Raw genomic sequence first — 27,675 nt, 5'->3', positions numbered from 1 at the left:
TCTTGCCCAGTATGGGGAGCCTGAAATGAGATTGTCAGTGAGAAAGGAGGGGAGGGGAGCAAGTCAGGCAGTATTAGCTCCCCACCAGAGCGCTCTCCTGTGTATGCAGGCCGGCCGGGAGAAAGCAGAGAACTTTTGGGTTTTGATAAGGGGCCAAGGGGACAAGGCAGTTCAGACATGCACATCACTCAGCTATTATTATCCTCATCACATTTAATCCTCACAACACCCCTGTGAGGTAGGTACTGTCACCCCATCGTACAGATGAGGAAACTGAGGCTCACACATGCCTAGGGGCACACAATCGACAGGGAGGTATGCAGTCCCAATGCTGGGATTCCCTTACTCAACCACTGCCTACCCAGGGTGGTCAGAATTCGCCTACAGCAGCAAAAAAGATAGTTCCCACAGGGAGTCAAGAGCCCAGAAAAGCCTCTCCGGGCCAGCGTCTCCTGGTCCCTGTAGTTTTGGTTCAAGAGCATTTGGGGGGACACTCCTGGCTAAGTGGTTCTTTCTGGCATTTCAAGAGGAAACAAAAGCGACAGCAGCTGAGTGTTGGGCTCAGCCCAGCGGGGAGCGCAGCCAAGGTCATGATTCACAGGGACTCACAGGTTCACCCTCATCCAGCAAGCCGGGTCTCTGGTTCATGTTGTTCCGTGTCTTGGTCACCTCAGATGTTACAAATGACATTTAATTTTTTCCTGGCTAACCTCTCTGGGAAAACTGGTTTTGCATAGTGTCATGAGAGCACCGAGAAGTTTGAATCAAATTGTCATTTTTCAGTTGAGCCTAAATAATGTTGAGAATTTTAAAAAATGTAATACCTTCTATTTTTAATTTTTCTTTTGTTTTTATCCTAGAGGGATGAAGGACAGAAATAAAGACGGAAAGAAATGGCCCAGAAATTCAGTGCAGTGAGAGGGTCATGCAGATACCATCTAGTGGGGACACAGATGGACCATTGCAGAAGGGACAGATTTTTAAAAGGAGCTGAGAATATGGGAGGGAGCGAGCCTGTGACCGAGAATCAAGGCCCTCGAGCCCAGTGTTCAGGCGCAGTCCACCACAGTGCTTGGGGCAGAGCTCCCCCATTGCAGAAGGCACCAGCCCGTGAGGAAAGGAACGCATGCCCAAGGCAGGGCAGTGTGGGCGCAGGGGTGGCGACGTGCTCAGGGCTGTCAGCTCTCCCGGGACCCCAGACCAAACAGATGGGGGGACGGGGAGCTGTGTGTGGACACTCAGGCCACACGTGTTCTCAGCTGTGAAAGCTCAGTTCCTGGGGTGCTGGCAGCAGAGGGGATGTTTGCCCAGGACGTGGGCTGTTTCCCAGAGGAAGCAAGACAAGACACGGGAGGGGACAGAGACACAGGACTGACATGGCATGGCGTGACTGCTTTGAGGCTAAACCTCCCAAAGAGGAGCTGAGTTTTCGTTGTGCTTTAGAGATTCTGATGGCTCGTGATAGGCTCCCCAGGAGAAAGAGTCCCTGCCCCTGGATCTTCTCTAGGGTCCCCGTGCGAGGCCAGCGGGGATCCGCAGGGATCCGTCTTGTCCCCCGCCCCGCACTAGCACAGCAGCAGCCCCCCCTCAGCAGACGTCCACTGCGGCACACGCTCCGACACACTCACAGCTTCAAGAAGCCCAAGTTCATGTCTTCTTCCTCCTCCTTCTCACTGTGGGCTGACAGGTTCTTCCTCTTCACCTGCTGTTGGGGAGCACAGCTCTCCGGGGGGCTGGGGGGGCGACACTGTAAACACGACTTCCGGGCATGGTGGTGGCAGGGCTGTGTGTTCAAGCTGCTGCCCGCGGGCAGCTCTGAGGTAGACCGGGGGGGCCCCCCCAAGGCGTGCCCGGAGTCTGCGGGACTCGCGCTGCTGACGGAGGAGTACCCCGATGTCGTGATGTCCTTGCCCAGCCCCCACCTGCTGCACGGGGGGGGCTCCAGCCCTGGGGTCCGCAGCGCCTGGTGGCCCGGCGCCAGCGCCTGTGTGTCCTGGGGCCCCCATGCCTCCTCCGGGCAGGCCTCCTCGTCACTGGACTCCTGGCAGCAGTGCTCCTCCGGACTCAGGTAGACCACGGTGACGTCGAGGACGCCGCTGGGAGCCGTCACTGTGGGAGACGGGGAGATGTCGGGGTGAGCCTCGGCCCAGCCAGGACCCAAGGCAGCCTGGAGTCCTGTCTCAGCCACAGCTCCTCAACATCGCCGGTCAGTCCCCTTCCCTTTGCTTAAGAAGTCGAGGGCAAGGTGTGTCTTCCAAGCTTGAGGTGACACCCGTGTGACATGGGGAACAGGAAGAAAGGACAACAAATCGTGGCCATCTAATACTTAATCCTGAGTGGACGCAGAAACACGCAACTAGAAAATCCATAGACATGGCCTTGAACTGGGCCCTCCAGTTCCCGTCCCCCTGTCTGCAGATGGCTGACCAAACAGGGACGGAGCCTTGTGCGGCCTGTCCTGGAGGGATGCCCGAGGGACAGAACCCAGCAGGGGAGCAAGGGGCACATGGCACAGGATGTTCTAGAAAGATCTTGTTGTGAACGCAGGTGGGTCTGTTCTGTTCCTGCCCCATGCGGTTCTCCCGGCAGCACAGGTCCGGCTGGGCCACAGCCTGTCCTCCCTGTGGGCTGCAGTGCCGGGTGCTCTGCTCTCCAGGGCTCCTTGGACACAAGCCCCCGCAACCCCGGCCAGCCCCGCCCGCCGCAGCCCGGCACTCACCGTCGCCCTCCTTCTCGCCCTCACTCTCCTGGTCGCCCTCGTAGCCCGAGCAGTAGTCCAGGCTCCAGTCCAGGAAGCTGCCCAGCAGCGTCTCCTCCTGGCTGGACAGTTCAGCGGTGGGCGTGGTGACGAAGCTGCCCCTGTCCTCCTGGAGGCTGTTCTCCCGCTTCCTGCGGTGGGGGCAGGTGGGAATGCAGTCACAGGCTGCAGTGTCAGGGGGCCCAGCCTGGTCCCTGGCATGCCCCGCCCTCTCCGTGTGCTGTGAGCACCCAGGAAGTGCCCTCGGAGGCGCACAGCTGATTCACAGAGGTCGGGCCAGCAGCACAGTGAGGTCCCTACTCATCTGGACTTTGTAGGATGAATAGGAGTTCTTTGCGGGGGCCGGGGCGGGGGGACTTATTCCAGGCACCACAGCCAGGACACTGAGATGGAAGAGACGGGGTGAAGGGGACATGGAGGGGGTAACGGGGACCGAGTGCCCCAGCCTCTCATCAGGGTACAGCTGGAGCGCTGGAGCGACATGTGGAGGGCCAGTGTGGCCCCGGGGGGCTCCGCCTGTGCTCGGGACCACCAAGCCTACAGGGAGCTGGGCTGGAGCCACACAGGGGAGGAGGCAGGGCTGCAGACCGCCGGCCCAGCTTCCGTTTCTGGGGGATCCCCAAGGTCTGCAGGGGTCACACGGGAACACAGCTGGGCCCGCGGGCTCACTCACCGCTTGGTCCTCCTCCCAGAGGGTGAGCTGAGGAAGGCGTGAATATCGCCCGCACTGAGGAAGGGCGCAGGTTCCAGGCTCTCCTGTTTCACGCCCAGGGCAGCACACAGCTGGCCGTAGCTCAGCACCTGCAGGGCAGCCAGGGTCAGAGAGCAGGCGAGGCCCCAGGCGGGCGGGCCTGCCACCGACACCCCTCAGTACCTCTTCCAGGCTGATCTCCTCGTAGCGCTTGTCCTCGAATCGCTGCTTGACAGCAGTGAGAGACACCTGCCTGTAGTCCTTGGGGGCGTCATCATGGAAGCTACCGACAGAGGGACGCGTGAGGGACCTCGAGGGGCGGGGAGTGCTGGCACCGCCCCCAGGAGGCTCCCCCTGCAGCCCCCGCTCAGATGGGAGACGGGAGAACGGGAGACGGGAGACGGGCCCAGCACCGCCGTGCAAACTCCCGGCAGTCCCTTGGTTAACCCGAGAGGCACCTATGACCCAGCGCCCACTCCCAGGTGTGTCCCCAAGAGAAAGGTGGGCAGAGATCCCCTCGGAGACCTGGACACAGTCGTCCACAGCAGTGGGGAGACAGAAAACCCCCAAATGTACATCAGTGCACAGATGGGAGAAATAAGACGGGGTCTCTCCGCCCAGGGGCTACCTGCGCAGTGGAGACACTGCGTAGGTGTGAGCGGCCTCCCACCCACAGGCCTCACAGCGTGTGAGCCCGTGATGACGCATCCAGAACAGGAAGGAGAGGAGTGTTGCGCGGTGGGGGGAAGTGGGGAGGGGACACCTGGAGGTATTAGGGAGGCAGGGCAGGTTTCTCTTGAGGGAGATGTTCTCTGATTGATGGTGGTGATGCCTGCACAACTCTATACCAAAAGCCTGTCGAATTGCACACTTAAAAAAAAGTTTCATTTGTAAATAAATATTTCCAGTTTATCTGGATTGAAAAAACAAAAAAACCAGGGGAAGGTAGCAGGGAGGCAGAATCATCCAGCCCCTTGGGTGGGGGAAGGGGATGCTGAGGCAGCATGGCCTGAGAAAGGAGGGGGCCCTGGGGGCTTCAGCGCACACAGTGCGGGTGGGAGCGAGTGGGAGGAGTGAGGCTGCCAGCCGGGGTGAGAGGACAGGCGAAGGGCCAGGGGCCTGAGGCAGGCGCGGCCGGCCTGTGCCCTGGGCTGCAGTCTGCCAATGCCAGCCTCCTGCAGTGAGTTACCGCCGTTGTGGAGAGGCCGTTTTTTCTTATGCTCTACTGTCTGTGAGTTAGGTTTGGGTGGGGAGGAGCTGCTGCCCACACAGCAAATGTTAAAAACGTGTGTGCTAAGTAACATAGCCCTGGGATTTCTAAATGCCAGCCCTGAGACCCGCAGCTCACGGCCCAACAGCCCTCCTGTGACATGAACCCCCTCTGGACCCATGGTGTGGAGGATGTACCCTGTGTGTGGGGCTTGCTTCCTTACACACTTACCACTTCTGATGAAGACTTAAGACACAGGGGATGAGGTCTTCACAGGAGAAGCCGGTAAGGTCCCACAACTGGGTGGTCCAGGGCTGCGCTGGAGAGGGAAGTGGGGGTTGTGGGGCTGCCTTGACGCCCACAGCCCCGGTGGTTCTGGGATGGAGCTTCCTAGGGCTCAGCGCTGAAAAGGCCCTGTGCCCAGGGCACGCATGCCCACTGCGCCCCATGGGGTAATACCAAGCCACCCCCAGACCAAGGCTCTTAGTCCATCCTGTTGCCTCCTCCTCAGGGGAGAGGAGCACACCGCTTTGTCTTCCTCCCTCCCCCAGACCTGAGCACCAGCTCCTGACTCCTGGAGACCCTTGCCCACCAGCTCAGCCCGGCTCTGAGAGGCAGGTGAGAAGGACCGGCCGCTTACTCTGCCCGTGTGTCAGCCTCGCCAGCAGCAGGGCAGCTGCAGCGAGGTGGGCCGGGGCGTAGGCGGCCAGGCTGGTGTGCAGCAGGGAGAGCTCACAGAGGAAGCCGCACAGGTGCTGGGTTCTTGGTGCCATGGGGACCAGTGTCAGCAGGACATCCTTGTAATCGACCACGGTGGGGACCTGGGGGGACGGGGCGGTGGACGTAGGGTTGCAGCATGCAGAGGACCCTCTGCCCGCTCGGGGGAAGGCTAGAACGCAGACACGCTGCCAGGGCTTCCCTCAGCAGAGAAGCCAGACCCACACACGTGCCCTCTGCTCCCCTCACCCCCTGGCGCAACTCGGCTTTGATTCAGGAGGGAAAGGCGAGCGGCCGCTTACCCGGATCTTCCCGTCCAGGGCCGAGATGATCTCGCCCATCATCCTCACCAGGTCCTCGTACTTATACGTGTTGTCTGTGAGCCACACAGCCTCCCGGATTGTCAGGATCTCTTTGCTGATGAACCTGGAGTGTCAACAAGGCATCTGAGCTCGTGCCCCTCAGTGGGCTTTAGGCTTCAGTGATGGGGTGGGGAGTCCAGCAAGTTGACCTGGCTGCCCCCGGCGGGTGAGGTTAACTGGAAAGGTCACAGCCTGTCGGAGAGGCTGAGGGGCAGGGGTACGAGCGCCACAGGCCCACGGCAGGAGAGTGGCTAGGCTGCTGGGCATGCAGGTGTTTCTACAAAATCCAGCCACGAAGGGTGTAAGCGGCCAATTCTCTTAACCTCCCGACGCATGAGGGTTTGCCCTGCCCTGTGCCAGCTGCTCTGGAGTGAGCATTAACAGCTTTAACCCAGAAGGCAGGCGAGCCAGCAGAACCAGAGCCAGAGGCTGTCTGGAGGTCTGGACCCGGCCCGGGGTCGGGCCAAGGGACTCGGGCAGTCCCTAGGCAGGTGGTCACCCTGTTCTCTCCCCTCTCCCAGTGCCAGCTAGCAGGGGACATTCTGGTCCAGCGGCCTGTGAGGGCCCCTCCCTGCGCCAGGGTCACTCTGTAGCTCCCGCAGTGGCTTGGCTGAGAGAGGGCAGGGCAGGGGGTACCGTAGGCACGGGGGGGCGGTGTGTGACGTCGAGGGGGGTGACGCGAGCCTGTGCTTGGGCAGCGGCAGGTGCCGCTTTCAGAGTGGATGGAGGGGTGTCTCAGCCCCTAAAAATCTTTTAAAGCGATTATCTCACGGCTGGTCTCCCAGTCTCTGATGGCAAGGATGTAACCATGCCGTTTAGACCTGGGGAAGCTGGGGACCCGTCATGTGTCAGCCCTCTCTGGTGACAAGACCCAGAGCTCCGGGTTCCGAGGCACATGTGAGAGGTGCCAGACCGCGTGTGGCCTGTGCTCACCAGGCCTGAGCCCCACTCCCTCCGCCTGTGGACACCCTGCTTCCCTGGCCACCAGGAAAGCATAGCGCCCAGTTCCCATCAGGGCCACAGGATGGAGCTCGCTGCAGGCGTGGACCTGCTGGCCTCAGGGGCCATGGTAAGTGGCAGAGAGCAAGTCAGTGCCTCAGGCGCCTGCATGAGCTCATGAAGCAGATACACTACACCCCAGTGACACACGCCTCTGGGTCACTGTGCCAAAGATTGACCAGTCCTCCGTAGTTGATGCCACTGTGTGCAGCGAGCCTGCCCCTCACCCCCTAAGCCTTACAAACACTGCCCAGGCGATGGCAGACCATGTAGGAGAAAGCTGGTTTAAAACACACAAAAATGCAACATGTATGGTAGGACGTGCCACCCACGCTGTGTCCACAGGCAAAACTGGGCAGAGAGGTGCTGGTTTTAGGAAGGTGGACTTCCGGGAAACTTAAGACGGCCTACGGGAAGAGCCAGAACCGCCACCTCTGAGGCGCGCGCATCCTGTCCGCGGGTAGGAGGGGGTGTGAACCTGGCTGGATGTGGGTCTCTGGACACAGAGCTGACAGCCTGACTCAGAAGGGCAGCCGACTGTGGCCTCCCTCATCTCCGTGTTGCCCTCGGGCCAGGGGAACAGGGTTCCCGCCCAAGCGAGGCCGCCACATGGGATGAGCAGCAGCTGCCCGCGCATGGAGGGTCAGCCCTGTTGTCCCTGTGTGGCGAGGACCACCTGCTCTGGGCACCCCTGAAATTAGAACCCCGTTATTATGAGGTGGGGCGCTGAGGGCCTGTCCATCCCACTGGGAAGCCTGCCTGTGGCCTGGGCAGGGCCGGCTGGGGGTTTCTCACCGGGTGCAGATGACCATGCAGGCAATGCCCAGCAGCTGCAGCCGGTACCGGGGCACCAGCCGCCTCTGCAGGTACCGGTCCACGCACTCCACGGTCAGGTGGAGACACAGGCTCGAGAAGTCCTTCATGGTCGCGACCTCCACCAGCCAGTCGATGAGGATGTACCTGTAGGAAGAGCGCGGCGCCTGAACACCAGGCAGAGCCTCTGCGGGGCCCCGAGCCTCCACGGGGTCCCGTCTCCCGCCCCCCGAGCCTCACGGGGTCCCGTCTCCCGCTCCCCGAACCTCCACGGGGTCCTGTCTCCCGCTCTCCCGAACCTCCACAGGGTCCCGTCTCCCACTGCCCGAGCCTCACAGGGTCCCGTCTCCCACTCCCCAAACCTCCACGGGGTCCCGTCTCCCGCTCCCCCGAACCTCCACGGGGTCCCGTCTCCCGCTGCCCGAGCCTCACGGGGTCCCGTCGCCCACTCCCCGAACCTCCACGGGGTCCCGTCTCCCACTCCCTGAGACTCACGGGGTCCCGTCTCCCGCTCCCCCGAACCTCCACGGGGTCCAGTCTCCTGCTCCCCGAACCTCACGGGGTCCCATCTCCCGCTCCCCGAACCTCCATGGGTCCCGTCTCCCAGTCCTGCCCAGCCATCCACCCCGAGGGTGAGCGGTCACTTCAGGTGTCATGGGCTTAAGCCAGCAGCCGTCTGAGGGGCTGGGGGCCCCAGCGCTCCTGACCTGGTTCCTGGGAGGCATGTGGGCACACACATGTGGACCCTGCCCACCCCTACCCTGGGGCCCCCTGGCATTGGATAAGCCTGGACCATCACTTATAAGTGGGCAGAGTGGGTCTGCTCTGGAGACCGGGGACTGGTCACAGGTCAAAGGTTACTATCCTGGAAACCTGTCTCCTCCCTGAAGAACTCTCACTGTGGGGTCATTTGTCACAACCCCCTGCGGTTGAGCAAAGAGCCAGGGATGCAGCCCAAGCAGGAGGCACTGAGCCCCGGCGCTCGAGCTCTCGGCCACCACGACGGAAGGCTCGGGCTGCAGAACTAGCAGACACAGGGCCCCTCCTCCTCGATGGCACCAAAGCCAAGCCGGGACACTGATGTCACGGGGGACACTGCACGCAGCGCAAGGATGCCCGGACGGGGTGGACAAAGGAGAGGAGACGGGAGAAAGGAAGCCAGAGAGACGGGCCATGATGGTGAGGGGCTCTGTGCAGCCAGAGAGGAGCGTGTTTCTCAGGCAGAGGGAAGGCACAGGGGGGTGAGGGCAGAGTCAGTGGCGGAGTGGAGGGGGTGGCCGGGAGGAGCGCCCAGGGGTATGAGGGTCACACCAGCCACGACTGGGAGCAGAGGACGATGCTCCCTGCACGGACACCCTAGATAAACGCAATGATCGGACAAAAACTGACCAACCGAACCATACACTTTAAAGTGGTCAAACCCGAAACTAATGTTGGAAATCAATTATAACTCGACTAGAGAAAAGGAAGAAGTCAGCTGTTGTCTAACATGGAGGAAAACAGACAGATGCTCAACTTGGGGCTGAAATAATATTATGTTATTATTTCAATAAAACTACTTTAGCTCTTGAAAAGCAGAAAAGGTTAAGTTCACGTTAACCCTCATTCCCAACACACAAAAGGAATAGCAAAAGTGTCCCCCCACCCCCACCCGCCAAAAAAAGGGCGGACTGGGAGGGCACAAGGCCGGAGGGGCACCAGCAGCGCAGGTCCAGGACTCAGGAGCACAGCAGCTTGGGACTCGCCTCGTGGTCCAGTGGCTGAGACTCCGAGCTCCCAACCTCCCAGTGCAGGGGGCCTGGGTTCGATCCCTCATTAGGGAACTATATCCCACATGCTGCAACTAAGAGATCCTGCGTGCTGCAACTAAGACCTGGTGCAGCCAGATAAATTAATTAATCAAAAAGAAAAAAAAAAAAAGGCACCGCAGCTTGGTGACACTGAATGTGGGAGCAGGGGACACTGCAGCCCTGCTGTGAGCGGAGACCCGGCCGCACAGCCAGGGCCTGCCCGTCATACATCTAAAGCGCACTTGAAATCCCTAGCACGAGCTTAGAAAATTATTCATGTTTTCCACTTTGCTTTCTAACATGTTCTGTGATTGTAACAGTGTGTCATCTCCAAACTTCAGAGGAGAATGGACTTGTGGGAAGAGGCAGGTCACGGGGTTCCAAGGCTGCAGGCCCCCACTTCCCCTGCTGACACTGATGCGCGTGAGGATGGGTTGGAAAGAAAAGGTAGTTTTTCTGGCATCATTTTAGAAAGATGTTTAAAGTGGTTTAACACTTTCTGAGGCCTAAAAAGGGAAACTGGAGAAAATAGACTCATATGGGAATTTTTTTTTTCCCCAAAGCCCTAGGTAACTCGGGCATTACTGGTTTTAGAAAACACACACACACACACACACACACACACACGTGCACATGTGTATACACACACACAGGGGGATCCCGGTGGGGCTGACAACACAGTGGGCCTGTCACAGGACCTCATCACCGTGGGCAGTTTGGGCCCCTTACCTCATCGTGTCATTGAGCCCTTTCTGGACAGAGAAGACCCTCTGCTTATTGACAGCGTGGGAGGCCTGGAACAACTGGCAGACTATCTCGCTGGAGGCTTTTGCTTCCAATCCGAGCTGGTGTCTATGTGCACAGGCTTTGGCTAGAGACAGCTGTGGGCGGAAGAGTCGTGGGGTGAGCAGGGGCCAAGGCCTTCCTGTCTGTCAACACCCTGGCCCACTTACACCCTCTAAGCCTGCCGGAACAGGAGGGCCAAGATTTTACTTATGCTTTTGGAAGTAACTAGTAAGTCACGGTAGAATGTTTAAAACAGACAAGAGGTAGAGAACGGGAGGTCAGCCCCTTCTTGCCCTGTCCTTCCTGAGGGGGTTTCTGTTGGCTTTGTCGCCTGGGGGGCCGCCGCTGTGCAGGCTTCTTGCCCTGTCCTTCCTCAGGGGGTTTCTGTTGGCTTTGTCGCCTGGGGGGCCGCCACTGTGCAGGCTTCTTGCCTTGTCCTTCCTCTGAGGGGGTTTCCTATAAGCTTTGTCGCCTGGGGGGCCGCCGCTGTGCAGGCTTGCGCGGCTTCTGCTCGTGCGGCCGACCCCCAGGCACTGCCTGTGCCCTGACGCTTTCTGGAAGACCTGCTCGGACTGCCACCCCACTCACAGAACACTGAGGACTATCTTATCACATCTTGGCCGGCACAACCTGCTCTCCTTGAGAATGTTTGTTTGCAGAAGTTACTAGCTAGCCACTCAGAAGCAAAGAACACGTGTGTGTGTGTGTGTGATCTGCTTGTGGGATTGGCCATGACTTCTCTAAACGGGCGCCTTTCCGATGAGCAGTGAGGTCAAACCTGCCCCATATTTTAACGGCTTGTATTTACTCCCTTGTTTCTGCGCATACTGAGGCCCCGGGTACTTCTATGGGGCCTTACTGTTCTTACTGATTAGTCTGACCTTGTCTTAGAAACACACTGTTGATCGTTACATTTCTTGTAAACGTGCTGTGTGCCTTTCTGGACACAAACGTTACAGTGGCCTGTGATGTGTCAGGTGGGCATCCCTGCCGGGGACTTGGTCCTGAGTTTTTAAGGGCCAGTGACTGAAGCCCCAACTTGGTGGGGTCACAGGCACCAGCTTGGCCAAGGGGGACTTCCTCTGATTTGTCTGGAAATAGTGACTTCATTACAGCTGCACAGGGATAGTGTCTGGTGAACGCCAACTACAGCCCTCCAACGTCCAGGTCCAACGCTGGACAACCTGGTGAGGGGTCAGATACTGGAAAGAGGATAGCGTGCCTCACGCCAATCTGCTCTAAGGAGCCTCAGGTCCCGCTGCCAAGATGCTGTCCCTGCAGGCCAGCTTTAGGGAGCTGTCCACACTCTGACAGCAGCTGTGGTTAATCCACAGCATGTAGGAATGATGAGGCTGGCTGTCTTTGGTGCCATGGGCAAAGCGTTCCCAGGCTGCCCTCCCTGCACACCTCAGAGCTGACCACCCTCAGAGTTGCCCCACAGTGACCCCCCCCAACCCCGCCCTCCACAGGAGCCTGGCAGCCCCGCCCTGGGATCTCAGAGAGGAGGCATTGAGACCAAGCTGGCTCCCAGCTCACCTGCGCTTCCCAGCAGCCTTTGGCAGCAAAGTCCCTGAGCTTCCGGAAGCTGTGGAGGCACCGTCCGGGGTCCAGCATCTGTCAATGTGAGATGCCCTTACATGGGCGTGTCTCTGGAGGAACGCAGAACCAACCCCTGGGGTTCTTCAGTGTTCCCCCAAGATCCCCAGAGGGGCCCCAGCTGGGCCTTTCTTCTGGCCCTTCTTCCTCTGAGTGGTGGTGGTTGTTCCCAGGGTAGAGCTGAGAGCAGCCCCAGGGGGCCCAGGAAGACCCCCTGTGCTGGCGGACCCTTGACCAGGGCTGCTCTGAGACCGCGAATCTGGCCAGCGTCACCCACGCTCTCCCAGACCTGGGCCCACTCACGTCCATCCGCCTGTCACTCTCCCAGAGGAGGTATGAGCTGGTCAGACACCCCTGGTTAGCAGACTCTTCAAACAGGTTCCGGGCCTGCTTCTGTTTCTCTTCATCCTAGAGTAAGAAACCACACACGCAGCGCTCAACTTTAATAAAATCAGTTAACTAAATTAGCGGAGAAACAACTTCCCTGAAGATATACGATGTGAGAATCACGTGGCCTGAGCCCACGAGCTCTGCCCTCCTGCCCTGCCTCCTCCTGCCAGGGCCCGCATGGTGACGGAGGCGGGGGGTGGTGGAGACCCCCAAGGCCCTCCGGCTCCTCGCTCACACCCCAGGTCCTTCCCTGCTGCGGTCAGAGCACCTGTCGCCAGAGGCCACCACCCTCCCCGAATTGCTGCGGGGGGGCCTTTCACGCTCGTGCGATGGAGGGAGCCACCCAAGTGGGCCGGGAAGCACGCAGGCCCGTCCTGCCCATCAGATGCTCTGGCTCCACCGGCTGCACAGACAGGGCTCTAGTCTGGGAGACCTCGGGGCCTCCTCCCACGGCCCCTCGTGAGCGTCCCAGACCTTGGTGCTGGTAGCTGCCGGAGAGGTGAGAAGCACAGAGCCGCAGACCTGCTGTGCCCGGTGCCCACCCGGGCTATGATGCCGAGCAGCACAGGGGGCGGGCGAGGGGACTCACCTCGAAGAGACTCAGCACCCTCCCCAGGCAGTGAAGTATGGACGCCCTGTGGGTCTAGAGAAGGAAGGGTCACTGTCGGTGGGGAACTTCCTGGGGCCCCCCTCGATCCCTGCCACACCCCCTTTGCAGGTCCTCTTGCTCCCCAGCCGGCCTTGACTCCAGGCCTCCCCCAACCTCGTCTCGGAGCCTCTGGCTGTCCTTCTCCGTGGGCACCCCATCTGCAGCCCTGCCCTGCCTCCAGGCCCCCAACCCTGGCTCTGCCGTCTCCCCACCTGCTGGTTGTTTGCAGACGCTCCCGTATTTGCACTGTTTTCGGAGCCTCCGCTGCCCTCAAGTCCCTGACTTCACACGGTCCACAGCATCTCCCCTCAGGGCTGTCTCATCTCCTGGGACCCCGTGGGGTGCCCCACCTGCACCCCGGGCTGGGACTCACTTTCTGTAGCTGGCACTCCGCCCTGAGGCTCTCGTGAACCACAGCCTTGCAGCAGCTCCCGGACACCGACCAAGGAGGGCGGATGAAGAGCCAGATGAAGGGCGCGGCACCCACATTCAGCCGCTCGGCCAGGCTGAAGTAGCGAGAGGCCCTCAGGCCGTTCACTTCCGCCCGGGCCTCGTCAGACACCGACACTGCAGAGATGGACAGAGCGAGCCGGGATGTCTCTGGGGGCGGGCACAGCAGTCCCTCCAGTCCTTACGGAAAGTCTAGGGCCTTATGCCGCTGCCACGCAAGGTTGCTGGTGTTTTAGGGCAGAAGAGTCGGGACGGGGGCTCCATGCTTTCTTCCTGTGTCCCGTGAACCAAGTGCCCTGTGGCTCCTCCCACAGCCTGAAGTCTGAAAATCCAGGAAGGTGCCCCCCACCCCCAACCCCATGGAGGCATCACAGGCCCACCCTCCTGTGGGCAACTGCTGCCCAGCCCCCGGTTAACGGGGGTTTCTTTCTGGGGTGACAAGAACATTTCAAAATGAGAGGTGTTGGTTGCACAGCTCTGTGAAGACACCGACTGGGCTGTACACCTGGATGGGTGAGCTGAACGGTGGGAATTCTCTACGCAATGCCGGACGATGGGATGATCAGATGACGGGAGGGTGGACGGCTCATCGTCTCCACGTCAACAGTCCAGTTAACCAACTATGACTGGGGCAACCTCTCAGCAAGATGCCAGGTCTTTTAGAAGCAGATAAATGGCAGACGTACTCAAGACTTTATGCGTTTGGGGAGCTGGGACAGGACCAGGTGCAGGCTCCTTCCTTAGTGAGCCCAGCATACCAGCAGGAGTCGGGAGAGAGGGTCATATCAGGCTCTTCTGAGGAGCATCTGCCCCTGGGGGTGAAGGAATCTAGGTACCAGGCTGGCTTTGGCCTGCCTGAACTTGCCTCCCGCCAAGGGCCTTGGCTCCCTCCCTGTGTTACTGACACCAGGCATCAGGCATGCTGTGACGGCCACCCCAAGTCCCTCAGATGAGCTGTGGCCAAGGAGTGGAGCTGGGGTCTACTAGTGGGCTACAGTGTTCACTAGGGAGCCAGGAGGGCTGGCTCACCTGACAAGTTCCCATTCCGAGTCTCTGCTCAGAGCCACTCGTTGTCAATCAAAATTAAAGGCTCATTAAGAAAGAGGTGACCCCCCGACCTACAGAATCAAAGGTCATCGATGGATCCCTGAGCAGGACACCTCTCTGACACAGCTCCCAAGATACAATGGTACATAGCCAGACACGGTGAGAGCGGTGACTAAACCGTGAACACGGGCAAGGGCTTACGTGAGTTCTATTTTTCTTTTTTTTTCTGACTGCAGTGTATGGCATGTGGGATCTTAGTTCCTCAACCAGGGATTGAACCTATGCCCACTATAGTGGAAGCTCGGAGTCTTAACCCTGGACCACCAGGGAAGTCCCTAGCGCTTGTTCTAAAGTGTCAACACCAAGCGGGGCGAGGCCAGCCCCAGACCCAGCAGCACTTACAGCCTTCGTTGTAGAGGTAGGCAATGCCCAGCTTCACGGCAGCTTCAAAGTTCCCTTTCTCAGCAGCCCTGGAGCAACAGGAACATGAAATACTGCATGATTTTATTCTATTAAGGATATGCTCTACCACAGCACCTGAAACTACAGTACTTACTTTCTGAACAGAAACTTTTTTCTGGTAATGCGACTAAATATCTATTATCCCTGACACGCTACAACACGGATGAGCCTTAAAACATGCTTAAGCAAAAGAGTCACAACAGGCCACACGGTGTATGACCCCACTCGTATGAGATTCCCGGGACAGGCAAATACATGGAGACAGACAGTAGATGCGAGGTTGTCTAGGGTCTGGATTACTATTGGGAAGATACGGACAGACTGTGAATGGTTATGCAGCTTCAGCCAGGGGTCATGAGAAGGTAAAGTCAGACAGTGTGAATGATTGCACAATGCTGTGAATATATTAAAAACCACTTGATCAGTACACTCTAAGTGGGTGGGCTGTATGGTTCCTGGACTATGTCTCAGGCAGCCTGCCTGTGACCACAGGCACACTGTGTGGCTCCTGGCCCCTCTGGCTCTTCCTCCAGGTCTGTCGGAGGGGGTGGGATCAGCCAGGGAATGTAATGCACTAGGATTCAAACCACATGGTCCTGACCAAAGTAAGAGAAATAAGAAGTTTCCATGTGCAGGTGACCTGCATCTGAGCCACGTGGGATGGGTCACAGCCGAAGCGGACCTTCCGGAAGCACCACTGTGACTAATGAGTGGCAGGTCTGAGCTGGGGGTGCGGATGACCCATGACCGTGCTGGAAGTCATGTGACTCGATGGGTGAGGTCTACACGCTCAGTCACTCCCTGGGGGATATGGTGTTAGCAGAGGGCTATAAGCAGAAGGAAAACCATGGCCAGGTCCAGCCCTGAGACAGACTGGCATGGCAGGGAAGGCCAGGAGTGAGAGGAAGCCCGGCTGCTCTTGGGTGCAGATACCTTTCAAAGAGCTTCAGGTTCCCCGGAGAAGGCCACAGCTCCTGGAAGCTGGCGCATGCCCACACACTGGCATGGTTGTCCACCAGGTACTTCAGGTGGGAATGTACCTGAGGAACAACGGGAGTGGGGTGGGGGGTTATCAAGGGATTACAGGGAAGGCCCGCTTCTGGAGCTGTTGAAGACAGGGTTAGACAGACGTAGGATCTCCTGTCTCCCTCTGACCCTACCAATAAGGCCTCCTGGGCTCTGTGTATCAAACTAACTAGCAGTTGCTTTGAACAGAGAAAAGAAATCAGACACAACTTTCTCTGTGGTTCTAAAGGTGGGGACAGGTCCTAGAAGTGGGGGTAAGCACCAGGCTGAGAAACAGGATATAATGCTATATACTTGCAACGACCAGGGAAACCAACTCTAAGGCTAACGGGTAGGTCAGAAACCTGTTTTGCTAGTGGGAGCACAGCTGGAATCTGGGCGGTCAACGGGGGCACTAGCAAGCATTTTAAGTGCAAAAGCTCCCACTGCCACTGGAAATGGCATCTGCAGATGTTATGAACACAATGGAGGCAGGTTTGGGAGTCAGACAAATGGGTTCTTGTGGGTGTTCCCCCACTAATTTGCTGGATGCCCTTGGTTAAGTGGCTCAGGGTGAGGCTGCAGTTCTGATGTCTGCACAATAAGGCCCAGAGCCCCTTTCAGCACTGGATATTATATGAGATTTGTCCTCATAAGGGCTTCCCTGGTGACTCAGACGGTAAAGAATCTGCCTGCAATACAGGAGGCCAAGGTTCAATCCCTGGGTCGGGACGATCCCCTGGAGAAGGAAATGGCTACCCACTCCAGTATTCTTGCCTGGAGAATCCCATGGACAGAGGAGCCTGGTGGGCCACAGTCCATGGGGTCACAGAGTTGAACACAACTGAACAACTAACACTTCTACTTCACACCATCCTCAAGAACATACTCTTTTTCTTCTTAACACTGTCCCGTATCTTGAGGGATTCAAATTTCACTGCCAGGAAAAGGTACTTTCTCTGTTAAAATACACACTGCAAAGAGCGGACTCAAACCTTGCTGTCCTATGTTTTTGCTTTCCTGTCGTCAGAACAACCTCACTACCAACATCACCATTGGGGATCATCTACCCTCATCGGTAGCCAGAGTTTTTGTTCTGACATTTGAGACATGAAGCCTTCGTGGTAAAATCAACAATGCCAGGGTTGACACTGTGTTCATCTGACAACTTACAGCTCGGACAGCGAGGATATCTCCAACAGAAAGCCATTTCAGGATATGAAAGAGCACATCTTCAGGGAGATTCAAGATTGTGAGGTTTCGAGGTCTCCTTCTTATTCTCCGCTTTGAAGGATAACAGAAACACTTGGCACACCTACAGTGGATCACTTAAGAAAACAAATCAGAATGGTTTAAGTGATGTGTTGGAAATGAACTGTGATATGAAAAGTTACATCTGAACATGTTTTAACAGTTACTGGTCCTCTGCCCCAGCCATAGTTACAGTCCCAAAGATTAAATAAAGAAGTGGTAGTGGTATAAGAGACATCTTCATTCATTCAAATTATTCGATAAATGTTTACAGTGAGTAGTAATCATGTAAGCTGGCCATTGGGAAACCGTCTGACCCAGAGCCCAGATAACGAGGAAGAAAGGAAGAGCAGACAGTGATGATGATTAGCCAGGGAGACGCCTGGACTCTAGCTGATTTCTTTGCTTCTATTTGCACACATGACTAAAACATGAAATGTTAATAAGGATTTGAACAATCAGGTTTTCGAGTTCAAATTCAGAGGGTCCGCCCTGCAGAGAAGCCAAGGGTGGACTTGGAGGGCAGGCCAGTCCCAGCTCTGTGGATGTCAGAGCTGTCCCGCCGGTCTCAGGGTCCTCTGAGACCCTGACAGGGGGTCCTTCCAACTTAAACTCCAGCAACTCTTTCCTCCCTCCAAGCAGAGGAGCTTGTGGCAGAAGGTGCCATTCCTGACGCTTCACCCGGTTCTTCATCCGCTCCTTCCTCCAGTCCCCACGGGAGGTGGCTGCTCCACCACCGGCAAGCTCCCTGCTCAGGGCGTCTTCCTGCCCTCTCCCCTCGTTCCTCACCCGGGCTTCCCATCAGTAATTAACCTAATGCGAAAGCCGAGCGCATACGCAGCTCGACCAATCCTCGCCTTTTGCCCCATTATCCTCACTCCCCTGCCTTTGGACAGCCACGGTATAACCACGGAAATTCCTCGGCGGCGCTCACGGCCCTGCACAGGTGGCGGTCCCCTCGCGCCGCTTTCTCGCGGAGCTGGGCGCCGCTGGGTATTTAAACCGCGCGCCGGGTAGGCGCCGTCGGGACGATCCGAACCCCGGGCTGAAAGGCTCAAGCTGGCCCCACTCAGTCTGGAGGCCACTCCACCGCGCCCCGCGCCCCGCGCTCACCGCCTCCGCTCCCCATAGCCGTCGTCGCTGCTGTGGCCGCCGCCGCCGCTGTAGCCGCCAGACCCGCCCGCGGGCCCAGAGCGCGCCTCCCCACGCAGGCGCAGACCCGCCTGCCTCCCGCCTGAGTTTTCAAACGCGCCGGGCGTTCCCATTGGCCCACCACGGGGGGCGAGCGCCACTACCCCACCGGGCTCCGCCCCGAGCCACGCCCCCTAGGCATCGGGAGCCCGCGACTGGCTGCTCCAGGATGCGAATTCGAACGCCGGCTGTTGATTGGTGGAGCCTGCGCGGCCGCCCCGCCTCCCAAGCACGGGCTGGGGTCTGAAGGAGCGCGGCTCCGGGGCAGTCGGCAGTGGAATTCCTGGTTTCGCTCAGACCCGCGTTGACCTGCCCTATTCTGGGATTCGGCCTTGCCGCTGAGTCGGCGGCTGAGATCCCGGCGACCAGAGCCCATGGCGCACAGTGGGTTGTCAGTGAAGGTCTGAGCGGACCGGCAGCGCCTCCGAGCCCGGGGTCTCTGAGCGCGGACCCCGACGCGGTCTTCGACCTGCGTGGACGCAGGCTAGCGGGCGCCCGCGGGAGGCACCTCACCAAGGCTGCCCCCTGACCTTAGTGGCCTGCACCCTGAGGCCGAAGGCCCTGCCTCCCGTTCTTGCTTCAGGCGAGGAGACCTTGGTTCTGTGCCGCGCCGCTGTTGGTGTAGATCTCAGGGCAGAAACAGGCCTGGGTGATTCATTCAGCGCGTCTGACTCCTTCCCTTGAAACGCGGCTCACCCTGGACCCCTCCATCCCTCCCAGGGCAAGCCCTCAGCGTGTCACCTGGGCCTTGTCAGTCTTCACCATCTCCTCGCGGTCAGTTGGGAGCCCACTAAAACAGAAGAGCATGCCTGCTTGCTTTAGTGGCTGCAACACTCCGTTCACCCAGGTATTAGGCAGTGCCCACCCGGCCTTGTCTTTCAGGAACCAGCTCACACCCCACCTCCTCCGTGAGACATTCTGACAAGGAAAGAAATGCAACTTCTGGGAGAAGTGCTTGATGGCCAAGGACATAGTGGTTTTTCCCAGAGAAGCCAGGGAATCTGGGTCAAGGCTCTCTTCTTACACTCTTCCCAAGGCCTCAAACTGCTCTGTGCCCACACCCCTCGCTCACGCTGCTCTCTGAACTCCATCAGGGTACTGGTTCTGTGCTCAGCAGCTGAACACACACAGGACCCAAGGTGCCAAGCCTCCAAGCCAGTCTGGAGTAGGAGACAAGTGAACAGATGATCACAGCATGGCTATGAAGTTCCAGGGGTGAGGAGGTGGGGGTGGTGCGTGCAGAAGAGGAGTGGATAGAGCAGAGCAAGCCTGGGGCCTGCTCCACCTGGAGGGGCAGGTCCTCCAGGCCTGCAGGCTTTCAGCCTTTCTCACACACCTGTGTTCCCACTGGCTACAGCTTCCTGTTTGGTACTTTTTGTGCCCCCACCTCCTGCACTGTTAACTTTGTTGCTAGACTCCTCCAGGCAGAGGCCCTGGCTCTGAGCAGTCACAGGAAGTCACAGGAAAGAGGGATGGGTGTGCAGCCAGATGTGGGGGTGGGAAGTAGGGCCAGGAACAGCAGACACCATGCTCCTTCCTGGAGCTTGGCTTAGGAGGGAGGGAGAGGGCTACCTGCAGAGGAGCCCAGCGGGGCTTGTGAGAGGGGCTAGCGAGACCACGCTGGAAAGAGAAGCTGTGTGCCTGGGGGCCCTTCTTGGAGGAGGGCCCTCTTGATAAAGGTGCAGGGCCGCACCCATGCACACTCAGGCTTGATGGTCCCAGCTCACTGCTGCTCATGCCTGAGCTGCATCATAACACAGATTGCTGGACCTCACCTCCCAAACTTCTGATTCAATGGTGCTGGGGTGGGGCGCAAGAACCCACATTTCTAACAAGTTTCTGAAGAGGTGGATGCTTCCAGCCAGGAACCCCACTTGAGAACTTCTGCCTGAGGTGAATCCTGGCTCTGCCATCAGCTGACCATGGAAAGTTGCTGGATGTCTCTATGTCTCAGCTTACTCTTCCAGGCAATGGGGATAATTATGACTACATCACAGGTTGATGGAGGGCCACACACAGGTTAGGGTTAGTGTTAACGGCCAGGGCAAAGAACAGATGGAGCCACACAAATCGAAATATTGAAATATTGGAAAATGGTGACTTGGGTTTGCAAACTTGTCCTACCTTCAGAACCATGGCCCTGTTACACCGTGGTCAGGGGCACGGCCCTGTTACACTGTAGTCAGAAGCAGGGCCCTGTTACACCATGGTCAGGAGCACGGCCCTCTTACACTCTGCTCAGAAGCAGGGCCCTGTTACACCATGGTCAGGAGCACGGCCCTCTTACACTCTGCTCAGAAGCAGGGCCCTGTTACACCATGGTCAGGAGCACGGCCCTCTTACACTCTGCTCAGAAGCACGGCCCTGTTATACTGTAGTCAGGAGCACAGCCCTCTTACACTCTGCTCAGAAGCACGGCCCTGTTACAGCCATGGTCACCCCCAGGCCTTCATGCTCCTGATGGGATATGACATGTGTCCCTCTGATCCCACGGCCAGGTCTCAGTGAGCCTGTAGGCCACTTACGTGTGATCCAAGGGGATCCCTTCCCACAGAAATGGACCTGGATTCTCCACCAGGCCTCTTAAGGCTGGTGCCCTCCATCTGGCAGAGAGCTAGCCCACTCCTCCACCCCTAAGCTGAGCTTACTGGGTCTTCAGGTTGCCTCTGTACACGCCTTGCAGCCCATGGCAGGCTGCGTGCACCCGGGCTAGCCTGGCACAGGAAACTCTTTATTACAGCAAGGCAGTTTTTGAGGGATGTGGTGAGGGAGGCTGGGAGGCAGGTGGAGAGCGAGGCAGAGAGGGTGGCTGAGATGAAGACCAGGAGGAAGGCCTGAAGGGAATTGGAGTGGGAGACCAGGAGAAAGGCTGGGAGGAAGATGGAGTGGGGGGTGGAGTGGGAGGTGGAGAGGGTCGCTGGGAGGAAGAGGGAGAGAGAGGTGGACAGGGAAACGTGGGGTCTGCGGGCTTGGCCCTCTCTTGTCTGTTACTCCCTCGGGCAGGGGGCACAGGGCAGCTGAAGCTCAGGAAGATGTCCTCCAGGGAGACCTGGTTGACTGAGTAGTCCTCCAACACGTACGTCGCCTTGGCTTGCTCCATAATGCCGAACACCTGCGGGAAGGGAGGGGGGCCACTGTGGACGGCAGGCACTCGGGAGCGGGGGCGGACACAGCAAGGGGTGGGAAGACGTAGGGTCTCAGATTGTTACAGAGCCCCCAGAGGCCCATTCCTCTCTCAGCTGCTCCCAGACCACCTCTCAGGCAGTCAGTCCTGCGGAATTCAGCTATCTGTGATCTGAAGGAAAGGGACCTGGCTGGGAGTGGTGCCAGAGGCAGAGGTCCCGCTGGGTCCTGGCCTGCTGTGTACCTTGGGCATGTGGCGTGCCCTCTTTGAGCCAGCTCCCCTCTCTGTGAGATGAGGGGGCAGAAGGAGCTGATCTCTGAGGTCCCTTCCAGTTCAAATATTCTTATCAAAATTTTCTATGAAATTCACATGAATGTTGCAGCAGGACTGAATTGGACTTCCACTGGGAGCAGAACTCTGAAAGTGCACATCAGAGGTGTGCTCCCTGATGTCCAGGTATGTGCTCACCTTCGCCCAGCTGAGTTCATCGCCGGGCAGGTGGTAATGGACCATCCCTTGGTGCTCATCCTCCAGGACGCTGCCTGCACAAAGCAGAGACCATGTCCCCCTGAGGGCCAGGCTGGATGGCCAGGGGAGGGTGGTGTTGGCCCGGGAATCATGACTCCCAGCCCAGTGCTCAGGGATGCACAGACGCATGGCACCCTCTGCGGCACATACCTGGGAAGGTCAGGCCCACGAACGCCTTGAACTCCTCCAGGGCCTCCTGCTGCCCGTCACTCCGGATCTTGGCCCGCAGGGAGTAGCCACTGCCAAACTTGCTCTTGAGGTGCTGTGGGCTGCCCAGGCACTTGAACTGACCCTGCACCATGATGGCCAGCCGGGTGCACAGGGCTTCACACTCCTCCATGCTGGGGAGAGGGGGCGGAGCCTGATATAGCAGCGGGGAATGCTGATGTCCGCCCTCCACGCCAAAACCGTGCACCTGGGAAAGTGCTGACGCCCAGATCAAGCTGTTCCTGATTCCCACGCTCAGGGTGTGGCCCACTCGCCTCACAGACTCTTCACCAGAGGCTGACAGATCTTCTGTCCACCCAGCCCCTCCTGGCCCACCCAGCCCACAGACCCCGTCCTGGCTGAACCTGTGGGAGGTGATGACGATGGCCTTGCCGGACTTTCGGGCCCGTGCCACAGTGCCCCAGAGCAGACGCCGGGCCACAGGGTCCATGCCAGTGGATGGCTCGTCCAGGAAAATGACCACAGGCTCTCCCAGCAGGGCAATGCCGGCACTCAGCTTCCGCCTGTTGCCGCCACTGCGGCCGAGGGGGAAAAATTGGGTGACTGGCAACCCTAAGTTTCCAGAAGTGCAATCTTCCCTGCTTTTTCCTTTGTTAAGAAAGTGCTCATGCACCTTGGTGGGGTGTTCAGTAACATGACCCACCACCCTCCCCCAGGGGTACACTGTGACTCAGCTGTCCTCTCAGCATCTAAACCATTCTCCTGGGCATAGGGATTGGTCCAAGCTGAGCACACGGTCCGTGGATTTCCTCTGAGGGCCTCTATGGGTGTCACAGGGTAAGGGCATAGAACCATTTTAACTAACTTCTTTTAATGAACACATAGCATTTATGATGGAAAGGTACTTCCCAAATGTTAATTCATTTAATCATCAAAAGATGCAGGGAAACATGAAAACATGATTAAAACAGAAGTTAACGGAAGAAAGAGGGCACCATCCTCTAACTCCTGGGCTCCCTGACCCAGTTCTGCTAACAGTCTGCAGGGGCTCTGTGCACAGCTCAAGGCTTGGGACTAGGGACCGAGTAGCCTTGCTTTGTTTAAGCTAACTGGAATTGGGTTAGGATCACTGGTGACAAAGACTCAGGAAGACCCCACACTCTTCAGCTGAACATCAGCTACTCAGATGGCTCACACAGAGCAGGGTGTGGGAGTGTGGGTGTGCAGTGCAAATCTGCCACAGGTCAGAAGCCCTTGTGAAGCGGCAGGAAGAGTAACAGCTGTGGTGCGTCAGCCCATCCTCAGCCAAGTAACCAGAGGAAGCAGGGCCATGGGACAGCCAAGGACGTTGACCCATTCTCACAGAGGAGGAAGGCCACCTCCCTGGAAACCTGCGCAGTGGTGAGGACCACACAGCTCCCCCAGGCACAGAGCCAGAAGGCCTTGCCCTACCCCCCAGCACTGAACAGAACCAGAGCACATCTTATTTTGGGACAGGGAGGGCTGAGGGGACCCAGAGTCTCACCTGTAGGTCTTCACCAATTTGTCGGCATACGTGTACATGAGCAAGTCATCAAGAATTTGGTCCACACAGGAGCTGATGTGACGCTCAGGGATGCCCCGGAGCCGGGAGAACATGACCAGCGTCTCCCTGCCCGTCATGTGGTCCAGCAGGGCATCGACCTGGGGACAGTAGCCAATCCACTGTCGCACCTGGAGTCAGAGCACAGCCCAGGGGGAAGGCGGGTCAGAAGGAAAGCTGCCCACTGGGCAGGTGCCTGGCCTCTGCCTCATGCACACCCACAAGTGCCAGGTGAACAGACGTGTGCCAGGGGCCACCAGTGATATTTGGGAGCCTGGATGCAGCACTGGCTGCTGGCATGAACCCCAACCCCAGAGGGCGCACATGGGTCTGGAGCACTTACAATCCTGCCTGCCCAGCAGGAAACCTCAGTGTCCAGAGTTGCCCTATCTCTTGCCACTTACCAAGTGTATGGTCAGCAGAAGACAATTTATTTTTTTCCCGTTTATGCATATTTTCTATTAGACAAGTAACCCACAAATATATTTTCTTTGTGAGGGTGCTGGAGTCTCTTGTCCAGGGCCTGCCCCAGGTGGTGCAGTCACATCTAGGTACACTTCCAGACTTCTGCACAGCTGCGTAAAACACAACTGGATCACCTTTATTTACCATTCTGCACTTCCATTTTACCATTCTATCATTTTAATTCAATATTATGTGTTAAAGATCTGCCTTGGTCAGTAAATATTAATACAAACCTACTTTAACTTGGGCTTCCCAGGTAGCGCAATGGTAGAGAATCTGTCTGCCAAAGGAGGAGGCACAAGAGACACAGCTTCAATCCCTGAGTTGGGAAGATCCCCTGGAGAAGGAAATGGCAAGCCACTCCAATATTCTTGCCTGGGAAATCCTGTTGACAGAGGAGCCTGATCATGGGGTTGCAGAGAGTTGGGCACTACTGAGCAACTGAGCACACAAGCCTATTCCAACTCAGTTTGATTGCAACTTAATCATTCAGATTTGGGTTCAGTTCAGTTCAGTTGCTCAGCCGTGGCCAGGCCCACATGCCAGGCCTCCCTGTCCATCACCAACTCCAGGGGTTTATGCAAACTCATGTCCATCGAGTCAGTGATGCCATCCAGCCATCTCATCCTCTGTCATCCCCTTCTCCTCCTGCCCTCAATCTTTCCCAGCATCAGGATCTTTTCTAATGAGTCAGCTCTTTGCATCAGGTGGCCAAAGTATTGGAGTTTCAGCTTCAACATCAGTCCTTTCAATGAATACTCAGGACTGATCTCCTTTAGAATAGACTGGTTGGATCTCCTTGCTGTCCAAGGGACTCTCAAAGAGTCTTCTCCAACACCACAGTTCAAAAGCATCAATTCTTCGGCACTCAGCTTTCTTTATAGTCCAACTCTCTCGTCCATACATGACCACTGGAAAAACCATAGCCTTGACTAGACGAACCTTTGTTGGCAAAGTAATGTCTCCGCTTTTTAATATGCTATCTAGGTTGGTCATAACTTTCCTTCCAAGGAGTAAGCGTCTTTTAATTTCATTGCTGCAATCGCCATCTGCAGTGACTTTGGAGCCCAGAAAAACAAAGTCAGCCACTGTTTCCACTGTTTCCCCATCTATCTGCCATGAAGTGATGGAACCAGATGCCATGATCTTAGTTCTCTGAATGTTGAGTTTTAAGCCAGCTTTTTCACTCTCCTCTTTCACTTTCATCAAGAGGCTCTTTAGGTCCTCTTCACTTTCTGCCATTAGGGTGGTGTCATCTGCAAATCTGAGGTTATTGATATTTCTCCCAGCAATTTTGATTCCAGCTTGTGCTTCATCCAGCCTGGCATTTCACATGATGTACTCTGCATATAAGTTAAATAAACAGGGTGAGAATATACAGCTTTGACATACTCCTTTACCAATTTGGAACCAGTCTGCTGTTCCATGTCCGGTTCTACCTGTTGCTTCTTGACCTGCATACAGATTTCTCAGGGGGCAGGTCAGGTGGTCTGGTATTCCCACCTCTTTCAGAATTTTCCACAGTTTATTGTGATCCACACAGTCAAAGGCTTTGGCGTAATCAATAAAGAAGAAGTAGATGTTTTTCTGGAACTCTCTTGCTTTTTCAATGATCTAGCAGATGTTGGAAATTTGATCTCTGGTTCCTCTGCCTTTTCTAAATCCAGCTTGAACATCTGGAAGTTCACGGTTCATGCACTGTTGAAGCCTCACTTGGATAAATTTGAGCGTTACTTTGCTAGCGTGTGAGATGAATGTAATTGTGGGGTAGTCTGAACATTCTTTGGCATTGCTTTTCTTTGGGATTAGAATGAAAACCGACCTTTTCCAGTCCTGTGGCCACTACTGAGTTTCCCAAATTTGCTGGCATGTTGAGTGCAGTACTTTCACAGCACCATCTTTTAGGACTTGAAATAGCTCAGCTGGAATTCCATCATCTCCGCTAGCTTTGTTCGTAGTGATGCTTCCTAAGGCCCACTTGACTTCAGACTCCAGGATGTCTGGCTCTAGGTGATTGATCACTGTGGTTATCAAGGGTCATCAAGATCTTTTTTGTATAGTTTTTCCGTGTATTCTTGCAACCTTTTCTTAATATCTTCTGCTTCTGTTAGGTCCATATGGTTCCTATCCTTTATTGTGCCCATCTTTGGATGAAATATTCTGTTGATATCTCTAATTTTCTTGAAGAGATCTCTAGTCTTTCCCATTCTATTGTTTCCCTCTATTTCTTTGCTTTGCTCACTGAGGAAGGCTTTCTTTTCTCTCCTTGCATTTGGAACTCTGCATTCAAATGGCTGTATCTTTCCTTTTCTCCTTTGCCTTTCTCTTCTTTCCTGAGCTATCTAAATATTTTACTTAAGGCTTTATGTTCCTATATGAAGTTGGCCTATAGCTCATGTTGGACACTGTCTTTGTTTGATTTTCACTTCAGATTGGGTAGCACCCCATCTTCTCTCCTCTGATTCAGAAGAGGTATACAAGAAGGAAATAACTGCTTGGTGGTGGCTGGTAGACTTGTCCGTCAATCCCTTTTAGCCCGGACTCTTTTAAGAAAGGGTAGATCTTGAATTATTATTTCAACTTTACCTCCAGCATTGGTCTATATAGGCTTTCAGCTTTGTGAACAAATTTTTGGATAGAAGGCTTGAAAATGTTATAATTTGATGCAAAGAAAATGAAGGAATGTGCTCTTTCTTACACACCTGAGTCTAGAGTAAGCCTACTGCCATAGGATGGCCACGGAGCCCTGCTCAGAGCATGGAGGCCCCACGGACCAGGGAAAGTCCCACAGTGGAGCCGAACGATTCTGAGACAGTGAATGATTTTGACAGAAATGCATGTGGACATTCAAAAGTCACTGCTGACTTTTGGCATAGCAGCAGATTCTGAAAAGAACTGCTGTTGCTGTTCAGTTGCTAAATCGTGTCCGGCTCTTTGTGACTCCATGGGCTGCAGCACGCCAGGCTTCCCTGTCCTTCACTATCTCCCAGAGTTTGCTCAAACTCATGTCCACTGAGTCTGTGATGCCATCCAACCACCTCATCTTCTGTTGCCCCCTTCTCCTGCTCTCAATCTTTCCCAGCATCAGAATCTTTTCCAATGAGTCAGCTCTTCACATGTGATAAGAATATATTTTAGGAAATGTGAAAGAATGTTTAAAAATATTTGCACATGTAAAGGGTGCTAAGCAGAAAGCTCACAGAAGAAGAGAGCAAGGATGTAGATTTGAGTTTGCTAATGAGATTAATCCATGTGGGACTTCTAGGAGAAAGTGAAGAGGAGTATGTTGAACTATATTTCCTACCATGAATTTTCACAAATTTCCAGGAGGTGATGTGCAGACAGATTCCAGGAAGACTGAAATCCAATTTCTTGCCAGTCAGACAGGAGGAGGGTCTTGTAGGCAGATGCCGCTTGATTTTAAATAATACAAAGAAATGTAACGTTCCTTTTCATCTGAGTTTACAGAGCAGATTTGTACTTGCCTCTCAGTGAGCTCCAATAAATTGGATGGATGACTGGTGATGATAAGGCTAGTGGGTGGGTCTGTCATGACCACCTGGCCTCACCCTGTCTTGTCTTTTATTCCTTTGCTTGTTCATTCCTTCTTCCTTTTTTTGGTAACAGCTTATTGAGATATA

At 56.2% G+C, this 27,675-nt stretch overlaps 2 protein-coding genes across 3 annotated transcripts in view; both read right to left on the bottom strand.

Annotated features, from left to right (window-relative positions):
- On the bottom strand, positions 197-18,179 carry CCNF (cyclin F). Its single transcript, XM_018040975.1, has 17 exons — positions 18,090-18,179; positions 16,899-17,053; positions 15,654-15,760; positions 14,661-14,728; positions 13,135-13,328; positions 12,702-12,755; positions 12,026-12,130; positions 11,663-11,740; positions 10,070-10,221; positions 7,533-7,697; positions 5,679-5,802; positions 5,300-5,480; positions 4,891-4,978; positions 3,633-3,732; positions 3,432-3,559; positions 2,720-2,889; positions 197-2,109 (listed from the first exon to the last, which is right to left on the bottom strand). Exons 1-17 carry the CDS (start codon positions 18,103-18,105, stop codon positions 1,625-1,627), a joined length of 2,370 nt encoding a protein of 789 aa, XP_017896464.1. The 5' UTR covers positions 18,106-18,179; the 3' UTR covers positions 197-1,624.
- The window catches only part of LOC102183842 (ATP-binding cassette sub-family A member 17), an 84,741-nt gene continuing 77,950 nt past the window's right edge, over positions 20,885-27,675 (bottom strand). For both annotated transcript variants that reach the window (XM_018040917.1, XM_018040918.1), the window contains 5 exons: positions 23,513-23,700; positions 22,392-22,562; positions 21,970-22,160; positions 21,760-21,833; positions 20,885-21,279 (listed from right to left, as the gene is read on the bottom strand). In XM_018040917.1, coding sequence (XP_017896406.1) covers positions 20,902-21,279; positions 21,760-21,833; positions 21,970-22,160; positions 22,392-22,562; positions 23,513-23,700 — 1,002 coding nt within the window. In that variant the 3' untranslated portion in view covers positions 20,885-20,901. The remainder of the gene's footprint in view (positions 21,280-21,759; positions 21,834-21,969; positions 22,161-22,391; positions 22,563-23,512; positions 23,701-27,675) is intronic.

This window comes from Capra hircus, chromosome 25 (genome assembly GCF_001704415.2).
Source record: "Capra hircus breed San Clemente chromosome 25, ASM170441v1, whole genome shotgun sequence".
Classification (NCBI taxonomy): Eukaryota; Metazoa; Chordata; class Mammalia; order Artiodactyla; family Bovidae; genus Capra; species Capra hircus.
The sequence above is the reverse complement of the archived record's forward strand: the minus strand, read 5'-3'. Positions and strand labels throughout refer to the sequence as shown.

Excerpts from the sequence above, each read along its gene's own strand:
- CCNF (XM_018040975.1), bottom strand. Across the intron at positions 15,761-16,898 it reads ATATCCTCGCTGTCCGAGCT|GTACATTCCCACCTGAAGTA; the intron begins GTAAGTTGTCAG and ends GTTGTTCCTCAG. Across the intron at positions 12,756-13,134 it reads CGGAGTGCCAGCTACAGAAA|ACCCACAGGGCGTCCATACT; the intron begins GTGAGTCCCAGC and ends TTCCTTCTCTAG.